The sequence below is a fragment of the Monodelphis domestica genome, chromosome 3, assembly GCF_027887165.1.
Source record: "Monodelphis domestica isolate mMonDom1 chromosome 3, mMonDom1.pri, whole genome shotgun sequence".
Lineage (NCBI taxonomy): Eukaryota > Metazoa > Chordata > Mammalia > Didelphimorphia > Didelphidae > Monodelphis > Monodelphis domestica.
The window spans coordinates 332,114,024-332,126,932 of NC_077229.1; the positions used below are offsets into that span (position 1 = coordinate 332,114,024).

The 12,909-nt window shown below is 34.9% G+C and overlaps 1 protein-coding gene across 6 annotated transcripts in view; it reads left to right on the plus strand.

Annotated features, from left to right (window-relative positions):
* Positions 1-12,909, plus strand: part of ZC2HC1A (zinc finger C2HC-type containing 1A) — a 131,801-nt gene that overhangs the window by 78,455 nt on the left and 40,437 nt on the right. For all 6 annotated transcript variants that reach the window (XM_056824130.1, XM_056824131.1, XM_056824133.1 and 3 more), the window contains 3 exons: positions 1,263-1,339; positions 2,187-2,303; positions 7,614-7,755. In XM_056824130.1, coding sequence (XP_056680108.1) covers positions 1,263-1,339; positions 2,187-2,303; positions 7,614-7,755 — 336 coding nt within the window. The remainder of the gene's footprint in view (positions 1-1,262; positions 1,340-2,186; positions 2,304-7,613; positions 7,756-12,909) is intronic.

Genomic DNA, 12,909 nt, shown 5'->3' on the forward strand with positions numbered 1-12,909 from the left:
GTTCCACTTCAAGATAAAACAATCAGCAGTTGCCTCAGCTTTCTGGATTGTTAATGGAGTTAGTTGATCCAGGTAGTTGAAGTTACTCTCCCCAAATAACCTAGCCTTTGCTATTGGAGAAGGAGGAACCAGGCAGAGCTTATAACTTGGCTTTTGTATTATATGCTGCTTAACTTTTGCCCTACTGGACTTAATAAGTCTTTTGTGATAGATGTGCCACCACACGTTTAAAAAAAATAGAGCATTGAAGTAGTAGGGAGATTAGAAGCAAATGTAATTCTTTGTTTATTGCATTTTAATTTAGACCAGTGGTTATTACTTGGTTCCACCGGATTTTGGGGAACTCATTAGATCCCTTAAAAAGAGTCATTTTGTCATATTTATACTTTTTTAAAATTAAAATTTAATATGAATGTTATAGTTAGTGACACTTTACAGTTCAACTAATTTTCATATAACAAGCAAAGAAAAACATGTTAATAAATATATATTAAAAGATATATGAGAAAATGGAAAATTTCATTTTATCCTTTTATAGAATGAGTTTTTAAAAAATAAATGACAGGAATAAAGTTAGGTTGTATGGTTAGATACTGTAGTTCTAGTATAGGATGAACATTATTGTTACAGGTAACAGTTGGAGCAATAAAATAAAATTTGAGGTGCCTAGGCATATGTTACATTGTAGATTATTTTCTGAGTGTTGAAATAATGTTTAGAGATCAGTTTCTTTACATTTTATGATGTAAAATAATTATAAATGTAAATATATATTGCATGGGTATCTATTCAGGTTTTCTTTAAAACAAAATACCAGTATCTTAAATATACATTATAGCACCAGATCCCAGTTCCAAGGTTACTATTTTTAAATAAGTACTTTTGGAAATTGCTTTTATAGGGTATTGTTTATTTTGTTTTAATTATTCTGGTGCACAGTCCTGAAAGGGAATGTGTTTCATAGTCCAATTTAATTCTACTTATAATTTGGGGGCATTTTAAGATCTGAGAATTTTTGGCTTATTAGTCAAGTACAAGTCTTTGCTATCTCCTTTAAAAAAATAACCATAAGTTAATGTAAGTTGAAGAAAATTATGTTTAGAGAGATTAATTTTATTGTCTTTGAAATCTTGTGAATTTTTAACAATTTTGTATTGTATACTCTGACCCCAGATATTAATTTATAAATAGAATTTTAAAGTTACATAGTTTAATTTGTGAACTAAAAAAATGAAAATTATTCATTGATTTTTTTCTTTTAGAAAATGGAAGTGTAGTACAAATTGGAGAATTGTTGCCATGCAAGATCTGTGGAAGAACCTTCTTTCCAGTTGCCTTAGTGAGTCCAGTGATTATTTGCCTATTTTATCTACATTTATTGGGTCAGAAATGTGTTGGAATCTGCAGTGGTGGAGGGAGTATCTTTATGTTGATAAGACCCTTCATCCATTGCAGTTCTATACCAATTTATATGGAAGCTATCTGGCCACTTGTCAATGATGGTTTAATATATATTCATTTTACAAGTACAGGTTAAAATTGCATTCTGAGATTCTTTGATACTGAAAATTTTGTAGAGTTCTTCAATTTATCAATTCATTATGGCCAAATTATCATGTTAGACCTTTAATATCACTTTCTTGACTATCATTTAGGTTGGCAAATACTTATAATTTTTTGCAGCCCTCACTAAAAATGGCTTAATACTTTTATTCCAACTTCCATTTCATTCACTGAGTTTCTTGTTTTTAAAGTATAATAATGAGAGCTTGAGCAGGAAGAACTACAATGGAAAGTATATCAAAGAGAAACTTATAATATTGGCAACATCTGTGGGGTTAATGAAAGGAGAAATACAAATGGCAAGAAATACTAATGTAATCTGTTTGTAACTTAGTCTGTTAAGGCCATATGAAATTGAATAAGAAAAAAATCTCCTCTATACATTTTACATTAGTAGTAATAAAAATGATTAAATTTGGGGTTTCACTAAAATTTAAAATATATGCATTCATTATCAGTACTCACCATTGTCAGATTTTAACATAAGGTTTGGTTTCATGGGAGTTATAAATACATTGTTCTTGGAGATTTGTTTTTTAAAATAACTTAGACTCAAAACTTTATATTATACCTTCTTATTGCAAAGAAAATGATATAATATATTTTCTTCTTTCTTCTAACAGAAAAAGCATGGTCCAATTTGTCAGAAAACTGCTACCAAAAAACGGAAAGCCTTTGATTCAAGCAGGCAGAGGGCTGAAGGGACTGATATTCCAACAGTAAAACCACTTAAACCTCGGGTAAATATATAAACTTGGCAATAATACCTACTCAGAAAGACAACACATTCCAAAATGTTTATCCAGTATTATACTGATCATGTAAATGTTTATATCCACAACCATGGGCTTCCTAAATCCAGTGTCTGGTGAATGTTTTTTTCGTAGAAAGCCATCTCTCAGACTCAGGCTTTAAATGGTACTTTTTTGCTCTGTCTTGGAAAGAAGTAAAATGTCCTTTAAAACTCTTCCTTTAATTTTTTAATGACCTTAAATTCATCTTCATGTAGGGAAAAATTAAGTGACATAGGCATATTTTTTAAGAATGAAACACTTTTTCTGGGATATGAAGAGTATGCTTTAAGATTATATCAGTCATTTCCAGTCAAGATTACAAAGTGAACAGGAACAGAACAACCCAATTCCCACATGTATGCCATAAAAGGTAAATGAAGAATTTCCATGCCAAGAAGTAATTAAGATATAAAGGAAGATGCTACACTCAGTACATTTCATCTAGCCTAAGTTGGCAGAAGGGGACATCCAAAATCCTGCAGGTATTAAAAATGAGGCACAGCAAGAGCAACTCATCTGGGATTAGTTCATTAAAGCATAGGGAAGCTTTCAGCCTTCCAACAACTTTGGAGTACTCCAACCAGGAAGTCTCCACATACTCAAGTCTACCCTGGACACAAAGATTTAGAAGGCAGGCTAGAGTGGCCCCTCAGTAAAGAGGATCCAGGATGATTTATCCAGCTGAGCTGCTATCATGTTTATACTCTCTTAAGTTTATACACTTTAGAAGCTTGGAAGGTATGTAGAGAGTTGATAGCTATCCCCTGATACATTTGAAGAAGTCATTGTTTGATACTGAGATGATACTAGCAAGCGTGGGCCTATCAATTCTTTTTGTAGAAGAGAAGAGCCAATGGCAAGGCCTCAGACAGTACTGTTTGGGAATAAATGGTTCTACTACCATATCCAAATATCCAAAGAGAAATCATGAAAAAAAAATCTCAAATTATGGAAGTAAAGTTGGACATATGAACAAACTAAAGAAGATGCTGATGATAAAGGCATTTTGTGGATATATACAAGTTTAGGAAACAAACTTAGAGAAAGAGAAACTATATAGGAATATCATGGCCAGAAGTTCTAGTAGGATTCATTAAAGAAATTTTAGAAATAGGAATATTGTAAATGAAAAAAGACAATAAAGGAAAGAATTGAAAATCTTATCCAAGTAACAGACACCCCAAAACTTAAACTAGATTTGATAGAAGTCAGTGACTCTATCAGACAATAGAAAATGTGACAAATGAAATCAAAGAAAATATAGAGAAAGTCCTATCAAAAACATCAGATGACCTAGAAAAATAAGCATTGGCTCCCAAGATAACAACAACAACAAAAGCCTAGATGCCATATTTTAATAAATCAGAATGAAAATTACACAGATAGAGAAGAGAAACTAGAAATGACCCTAAAATAAAAATTCCAAGCAATGTCAAACCAAAACCCAGAGTTTGCAGGTTTAAAGAAAAAAGAATTTTAAGAAACCATAAAAAACTCACATAGCAAAGAACCACAATCAGTATTACATAACTTGGTAGCTACCACTATAAAGAAAAGGAGTGCTTGGGCTTACGACCAAAAATTACATCACAAATATTTAGTATCCTCTTGGCAGGGGAAAAATGTATCTTTAATATTATAAAAGACTTCTAGAAATTCCTGATGAAAAGACTGGGACTGAAAAGGATCTTTGAGATATGAACACATGAGTGAATAGAAACCTAAGTTAAATACTTTGGAGCACTTGGATGGGTATGTATTATCTTTTAAACCCTTATTTTCTTCAAGAATCATACAGAGCCTGGATTTGTTCTGTTTTAATGGTCGTGATTTAATTTAAAAAAAGGGGGATGTGGAGGATAAAAAAATACATATGAGATGAGGGGAGTGGGAAGGAGGTGTGAAATTATTTTGCATAATTGGAATGTTCCAGAAAAACTTTATAAACATGGAGAGAAGAGATGGGAGAAGTGGACATCACATGAACTTTTTTTTGAATTTGAAATGGGAAGGTTGGACATTCCCATAGAGTATGATTTTTTTTTTAATTCAAATTCAGTAGAGAAATTGGTGGAAGCAGAAGGGATTGGGGTACTTCCATTGTTCAGTCTTTCAGCCATGTCTAGTTCTTGGTGATCCCATGGATCATGGCTTGCCAATGCTTTGGTTTGCCATTTCCTTTTCTAGAAGATTAAGACAGACCAGTTAAGAGACTTGCTTAAAACAAAGCTAGTAAATTTCTGAGGCTAGATTTGAATTCAAGCCTTCCTTACTCTAAGTCTAGCTAGACACCTAGCTGCCTCAAGTGTTTAACTGGGAGGAATTAGTCACCAGTAAAATAAAGCTCAGCTTTGGATGATTGATTGTGAAGTGAGGATTAAAGGGAAAGAAAGAAATGGCAAAATACTATGATTGGTATATACTCAAGGTGAAGAAGAGAGGGAAATAGAGTAGAAACATTTTTTTGTTAATATTGAGAACATTATTACTAACTTCTTTGTCAAGAGTGGAATGAGATATGGAGAAGCAAAAGTATAAGAAAGTAAAATGGAAAGACAAAACAATTGATAATCATCACTGTATCAATGGGATGAATTCACTTGCAAGATAATAAAGGATAGATAGCTCATTGAAAGTAGAATCTAATAATATGTTGTATACGAGAAACAGATTTATATGGAATTAAATAAGGGTCTGGAGCACCATTTATTATGCTTTAAATAAACTCACAAAAACAGGAATAGTGATCATCTCAGACAAAGCACAATAAAAATATGATTAAAAGGAAGGTGGAAAAATACAAACCTGAATATTGAGGAAATGTTAATTGCTCATGTTTGGGATGTGCCATAATGATAAAAAATTACAATGTCTAATTAATTAATTATTTAGTGCCATCACAGTCAAACTACCCAAGAATTATAGAGCCAGAAAAAACAACAATTAATCTACAAGAAAAAAAGGTTAAGAATACCAAGGAAAATTATGAAAATGAAGAAGAAAATCCAGCAGTACCTGATCTCAAACTTCTTTACAGCAGTCATCATCCAAACTCTTTGGTAATGGTGAAACAATAGAAAAATTGGTTAGTGGAATAGATTAGGTAAAGCAAAAGATCCTAGTAATTTAATTAATTAGTAAATCCAAAGTCCAGTGGATGGAGCACTGGGCCTGGAATCAGAAAGATCTGAGTTCAAATGTGACAAGTCATTTAACCTCTATTTGCTTCAGTTTCCTCAACTGTAAAATGGGGATAATAATGGAAACTTCCTACAGGGCTTTTGTGAGGTTTAGATGAGATAACTGTAAAATGCTTTGCACAATGCCTAGTCCATCATAATGGTTATATAAAAGTTAGTGTGGAGAAAGTGGAGTAGTGTTCCTCCTCTCCTTCCTCAAGTAATGCGTCATTGCTTAACAAAAATTAGTGGGAAAGCAGGAAATACAGTTTTGTAGAAATTAAGATTAGATCTATACCTCACATCATATACCAAGATAAATGAAAGCATGCATTTAAATACATGAGTTTAGAAAAATCAGAGGAGGATGGAAGGAAATTTTTGTAACTAGGAAGTAGGAGAAGAATACATGAATGAACAAGAGAGAGGATCACAGAGAGGAAATGTCCTGTTTTGAATATATAAGATTGAAAATTTTTTTGCACAAATTAGATTAATGTAGTAAAAATCAGAAGGGAAACAATTATCATGGGGGAAAATTTTCCTGGAGATCTCTGATAAAAAAGAACAATATATCTTAAATATTACCCAGTATAATTCTCAGAGGAAGGACATTAGGCTGTCAAACAACCATATGAAAAAATTATCCAAATCATTAATAATTAGAAAAATGCAAATTAAATTAACTCATTTTCATTTTATATAAGATAGGTAAAGATGATTTAAAAGAAAATGACAAATTATTGGAGGAGTTATGGGAAGACAATAGCATACATTGTTTCAATTTTGGTGTAACTGAGAATCCAATCTTTCTGGAAAGCAAAAAGTCCCTAAATTCTAAATTATACATGCATTTTTTTTCTTCTAACATTTGCTGTCCTAATGAGGACAACAAATGAAATAATAAACCATTGAGTGCTCAGTCCTACTCATTTTTTGTATCAGCATGCAATTCACCTGTTGCTATACAGTGGTTTAGAAATAACATGCCAGCAATTTGACCTTTCAAATAAAATAGGTTCCTTTGAAACGTAGATATTGTGAGCTGTGGTAAGGTAATGCCTAACTGCTTGTGTACAGTTGAGAAAGCAGCAGAAAGCATTGAATGGTTGATAAAGGCAATTTCACTAGATAGTATGAAATGCCCATAGAGACAAATTTGACTTGAAGAAAAAGTCTGACTGCCTGTACTTTTAAAAAATATTTCATTCGTTTACAAGTTTGTATATTAAAATGACCCAAACTTTTTTTTTGCTTCAGATTTTTTTTGAAATTTTTAATTAATTTAGAATATTTTTCCATGGTTACAAGATTCTTGTTCTTTCTCTCCCTTATTCCCACTTCCCTCCCATAGCCGATGCACAATTCCACTGGGTTTTACATGTGCTATTGATCAAGAACTATTTCCATATTATTGATATTTGCACTAGCATGATCATTTAGAGTCTATATCCCCAATCATATCCCCATCAACCGATGTGATCAAGGAGTTGTTTTTCTTCTGTGTTTCTATTCCCACAATTCTTCCTCTCAATGTGGATAGTGTTCTTTCTCATAGATCTCTCAGAATTGTCCTGGATCATTGCATTGCTTCTAGTAGAGAAGTCAAAATGACCCAAACTTTTGCAAAGATCTTGCCTTTTGATTTGGACAAAAAGAATATAATCTCTCTATTGCTCTTTGTAAATACACACCCATAAATATGCATATCTATAATATTTGATGTTTCAGGCAAAAGGAAAATGGTTAATTTTTTTCTCAATTCAATGTCTTATTAAATATTTAAAATACAGTATTTGTGTGTTATGTTCATTTATAGATGTAGGGTAAAAAGTTGCCATATCAACAATTTATACAGAGTGTCTCAAATGTATTAGTAGAGTTTTAAATTATTAGGAGCTTAAAACTCCTCAGACTTTTGGGACACCCTCTTTTTCAAGTTGTTTGTTTTTCTCACTTCAAGCTATGAAAATATTTCAATTAGACAATGTTGAAAATGAAATGAAGTTACCAATCATTTTCATTTTTGTACAAAACTTATTTTTTTGGTTATTCATTCTTAATTTTTTTTTTCTAGCCAGAACCTCCAAAGAAACAGTCTAATTGGAGAAGAAAACATGAAGAATTCATTGCCACCATAAGGGCAGCTAAAGGGCTTGATCAGGCACTTAAAGAGGGCGGCAAACTTCCACCACCACCTCCACCTTCTTATGATCCTGGTATATAATATTGATGAGACATATGTTAATAAGAGGGGTATATTGAAAGAGAACCATTTACATGTTTTAATAGTATTACATTTTCAATGTGATGGTCATGGCCTGATAAATCATAATTTTTAGCTCAAAAGAACAGCCTGATTTTAGAGATTCAGCATGTAAATGTACAATTTAAAATTTTCAGCATTTTAGTTTTAGCTTTAAACATTTTGAATTTCTGCCAAACTACTAAAGATAAATACTTCAATTTCTTTAACTATGGATTTAAAGCTATTTTTTCTAAAATGTGATCAATTACATGTGTGCATACATGCCCTGTTTTTTCAGAATGAATATAGAAAGATATTTCATATTTTACTTTTAAAAGTTAAAAACATCATGGAAAAATTTCATTTGTGATTAGCATTTGTTCATATAATACTTTTATTTGAAATGTTAATAGCCCAAATTTTATTTATCTTCCACAGTGAAATATATATCACTTGCCTTCTTTTATTTTGTATCAGTCTCTATAATCTCTTGATAAAAACTTCATCCTAAATTTTGTAATACTTTAAGAATCTAAAAAAAGCCAGTGAAGTGAAGTTTCTATTTTGTTATTTGATAAGGCATGTTGACATAGCAAGTTTGCTATTAAAGTTTTAACTCATGTCCACATAGTGGTTTACCTTCTAGCATGGATCTTTGTAATAGCTTCTTAGAGAATCTAGATTGTCTGAAGAGGTTTTACCCATGGAATCAAGTTACTCAGTAGTTCCCTAATGTTTTCTGGGTATGTGCAAGCAGGGTACAAGTATACCCACATAATCTGGAATTTTAAGTAGGATTTCACGGTTCCATTAGGGCTTGGTTAAACTGAAAAACAGTTAAATTACCATGGAGGTCCATTTAGAAGAACAGAATGAAAAGTCCAGGAATTGTAAACCTTAAAATTTCACAGACTTATGAATGTTAAAAATTTTACTCCACATTGAGGAATCCTCCAATTCCCTACTTGAAATAATTCCCTACCAGATAGTGAGAACTCTACTTGAATGTGAAAACTACTTGCTATGGGAGGATCTCTACCCCATCCCTACTTGGGACTGCTTTAGGGGAGAAAACTCCTTGCTATGGGAGTACCTCTATTCCACCCGTACTTAAGAATGCTTTAGGGCAGAAAACTCCTTGCTAAACAAAGAAAGTACTTGGATCTATGCTTATGGTGGGGCAAGGAGTTCTTTGAGCCAGGCCTGTTTTTAGAATTGATACAATGGGATGCTAGGTACCTAAAAGGGTCGGGCAAGTTTTCTCTTGATGAGATTAGCTGACTCAGCTGTGTTTTCTCTCCTTCAGACTTACTGAGGAGATTGGTCGACTTAGCAGGAATTTAGATGGGTAGTCCTTTGGAAAGCGTCTACAGTGATTGTTAGATGTAGGGACTTAGGGGAGATGACATGGGAGAAAAACCCCTATATAAGAAAAAGCAGAATCTCTTGAGGATATCCCTTTGGAGGAATTCCTTTTGGAGGATCTCTGATGAGGACCGCTTGGGAAGAATCTCTTGAGAGAGGCTCTGGAGAAGGGAAGCTCTTGGAGGACAATCTCTAAGGAGGTCTCGCTGGAGCTCCTCTAAGGGGACTCTGTCCCTCTGGAGGTCTGGAGAGAGGCCCTTTGGAACAGTCTCTGGCTGGAAGGCTCTCTGGTGAAGTCAGCTGAGATGGAGCTGGCCTGGTGTCACTAGAATCCTTGTTTAGGCAGACCTTGTGGTGAGTGTTAAAAGACTGACTGAATGATTCTCTCTCTTAAGACTCAGGTCTAGGCCATATTGGCTTGAGGCCCTTCATAATTATTCCTTTCCTACTCTTTCTCTAATTCCACATTATATTATTAATTAAAAATCTCTATAAAACCCAGTTGACTTGGGGATTTGAATAATTGGGAATATTTCCCTGGTGACCACCTTATATTTGATTTAAAACCAAGACACTGTAGTGAAACATATTTTCTGCGGTCAAATTTACTCACCCTCTCTTATATCTATCACAATTTATATCTTCCACTATTTTAATCACTACAGTTTAAGACCTCAACCATTTTAAATCTCACAGAATTGTTGCAGGGGGGCTCAGTTTGGGATCAAAAGGCACAGCAAAATCGACAGATTCCAGATTTCAGAGCATACTTGTCAAGTATGTGATAATTCTTCACTTAATGAATTGTAACGTTAGTTCTTATATGTTTGTGCCACTTACATCTACTATTAAGTCAAAGATGAACATTTGTAGTGGCAATTCTGAGCCTCTAGACATGTTTCCCTTACTATGCTGTTCCTTTCACCTGGGATGACAGGTTTGATAAGAAATACTGTGCAGGCAGAAGGATTGGTTAGGTCAAGTGGGAAGAATGGTTCAGATTCTTAATTGGTTCTTATTTATATTTGAGCTATAAGCCTCCTAGTCCTACTACTACAACATTTATTGAAAATATTCCTTCATTATCTGTTACTGGTAGAGCTGTTTTTAGAGGTGGGGAATTGTCACTTTTGCCTTTTGGACCAATGACCACTGAAAGACATATGAGTTCTGAATCTCTTAGGTTCATGAAGGTTCAGTCAAAGGGCTACCTATTATGTTATTAGGAAGGGCTTTCTTTCAATTTCTAGTAGTGTTATCCAGTGTGAAAATTGATAGCCATATATTATCTCTGATATACTGGTATTTGCTTGAAATTAGTAGTTGTGGTCAGTAGCCTGAAGAGTAATGTATATGATGGAAAGAGTACTGGGTATGGAACCAGGAGAAACTGGGCTCTGAATTCCATCTCTGAAATTTTGGTTTATCTTGGAAAATCAGTTTAGTTCTTTGAGCCTCAGTTTTCTTCCTCATCTATAACATGGGGATTAATAACTGAAATAGTAGTAGGTTATTGTGGAGCTCAAAGAAGATAATGTTATGCATATTTCTTTGAAAACCTTAATATACTGTAGAAATGTTAGCTATTTTTTTTCTGATGTAGGCCACCTATCTTTAGTTACTGTTTGACTATAAGGACTGGTTTGAAGCTTAATAGGTGCTTAGAAGCTGTGGTTTGAGACATATTACATGTGTTTGGAAGGAAGCATGCATTTAAGTATTGAAATATAAGTCAACAGTGGAGAAAGTGGATTAACTTTGATGATAGGCATTCTGGTGCCAGTGTGAAATTAGTTTACTCAGTCTGATCCTCACTTTGTAGAATGCTACAGTTTACCTTGATATAAGTATATGGGGGAAGAATAGGGGAAAAGGGCTGTCCAGAAGTTTGAAATGAATTGTGGACTTTAGTCAGAAATAAGGTGAGTGGAAGGTATGAAACTGAAATCTATAAAAGATACTCTCATTTTATTAGTGACCTAACTAGGTTTATGAAGCATCCTCCATGCCACTTGGCATCAGAGAAGTTTTATTGTATTAGGACTGCACATTAATCTTATTGCTAAATATGTCAACCTATGTGCAGACAGTATGAAAAGATGGAATGGGAATAGCATATCATGTGCTACACTCAAGAAGAAGTATAGCTTTACAACATTGACATACATATGACCCATGACTGATCCATTATAATAGAATGCATTATATTTTATATGAAATAGCCTTCCTATCCTTTCTAGTTCAAGAAGAACATTCATTAGAGTGGTACCGCTTAAGAGATGAGTGTTCCCTTTGAATGACTCAGGAGGACCTAGGAAAAAATGTTCCATTGCTATTTGTCCTGATAAATGAGTTTGATAATTCCTGACTGACAGTTCACTGATTAAAACTCCTAGGGGGAAAGGAATTGCCCCTTCCCTACATCCTTGAACTATACTATAGGAGCAGACCAATTATAAGCTGTGGCATCTTAGGATATAGCAGATTTAGAAACTAAGTATCCACTGGGTCACTCCAATCCACTCGCCATCCAAAACGGGCCCAGACAGTTTGCACATTTTACAATGTGAGTCGTCTTAGAGATCCATCGTATTTGCAAACATTCCAGTCCTGCCTGGACGACAAGCTGTCTGCCAAGGGACCACTCACTGGAAGCTCAACCGAGAAATGGAACCAGTTCAGAGATGCAGTGAAAGAAACATCAAAGGCAGTCCTAGGCCCCAAACAACACAACCACCAGGACTGGTTCGATGAGAACAGTACTGCTATTGAAGACCTATTGAGCAAAAAGAACAAAGCCTTTATGGAGTGGCAAAAAAACCCCAAAACTCTGCTCCTAAAAAGGACAGATTCAAGTCTCTCCAAGCCACGGCACAGCATGAGATCAGGAAGATGCAAGACCGATGGTGGGGAAAAAAAGGCAGAAGAAATCCAGCGTTTTGCTGATATGAAAAACTACAAACAATTTTTCAGTGCCCTCAAGACTGTCTATGGGCCATTAAAACCCACCACCACTCCCTTGCTATCCTCTGATGGTGACACTCTCATAAAAGATAAAAAAGGCATCAGCAACAAGTGGAAAGAACACTTCAGTCAGCTTCTCAACCGACTCTCTTCAGTCGACCAAAGCGCCCTTGACCAGATCCCCCAAAACTGCACCATTGAACGACTTGATGTCCCTCCTTCAATAGAGGAAGTCCAAAAAGCCATTAAACAAATGAGTGCAGGCAAGGCACCCGGTAAAGACGGGATCCCAACCGAGGTGTACAAGGCCTTAAATGGAAAGGTGCTCCAGGCATTCCACATAGTGCTGACCAGCATATGGGAAGAGGAAGACATGCCCCCAGAACTCAGAGATGCCTCCATCGTAGTCCTATACAAGAACAAAGGCTCACGAAGCCTGTGACAACTACAGAGGCATCTCACTACTCTCCACTGCTGGAAAGATCCTCACCCGTATTATACTCAACAGACTCCTGTCATCTCTTTCAGAGAAGAACCTGCCTGAATCACAATGTGGCTTCCGACCAGATCGCAGCACCATCAACATGGTCTTCACGGTGAGGTAAATGCAGGAAAAATGCCTTGAGCAGAACCTAAGTCTCTACATTGTCTTCATAGACCTGACAAAGGCATTCGACACAGTGAACAGGGACACATTGTGGGTGATCCTCAGCAAGCTCGGTTGCCCAGCAAAATTCGTCAAACTGATCCAGCTCTTTCGTGTCGACATGACAGGGGAAGTCCTATCTGGTGGAGA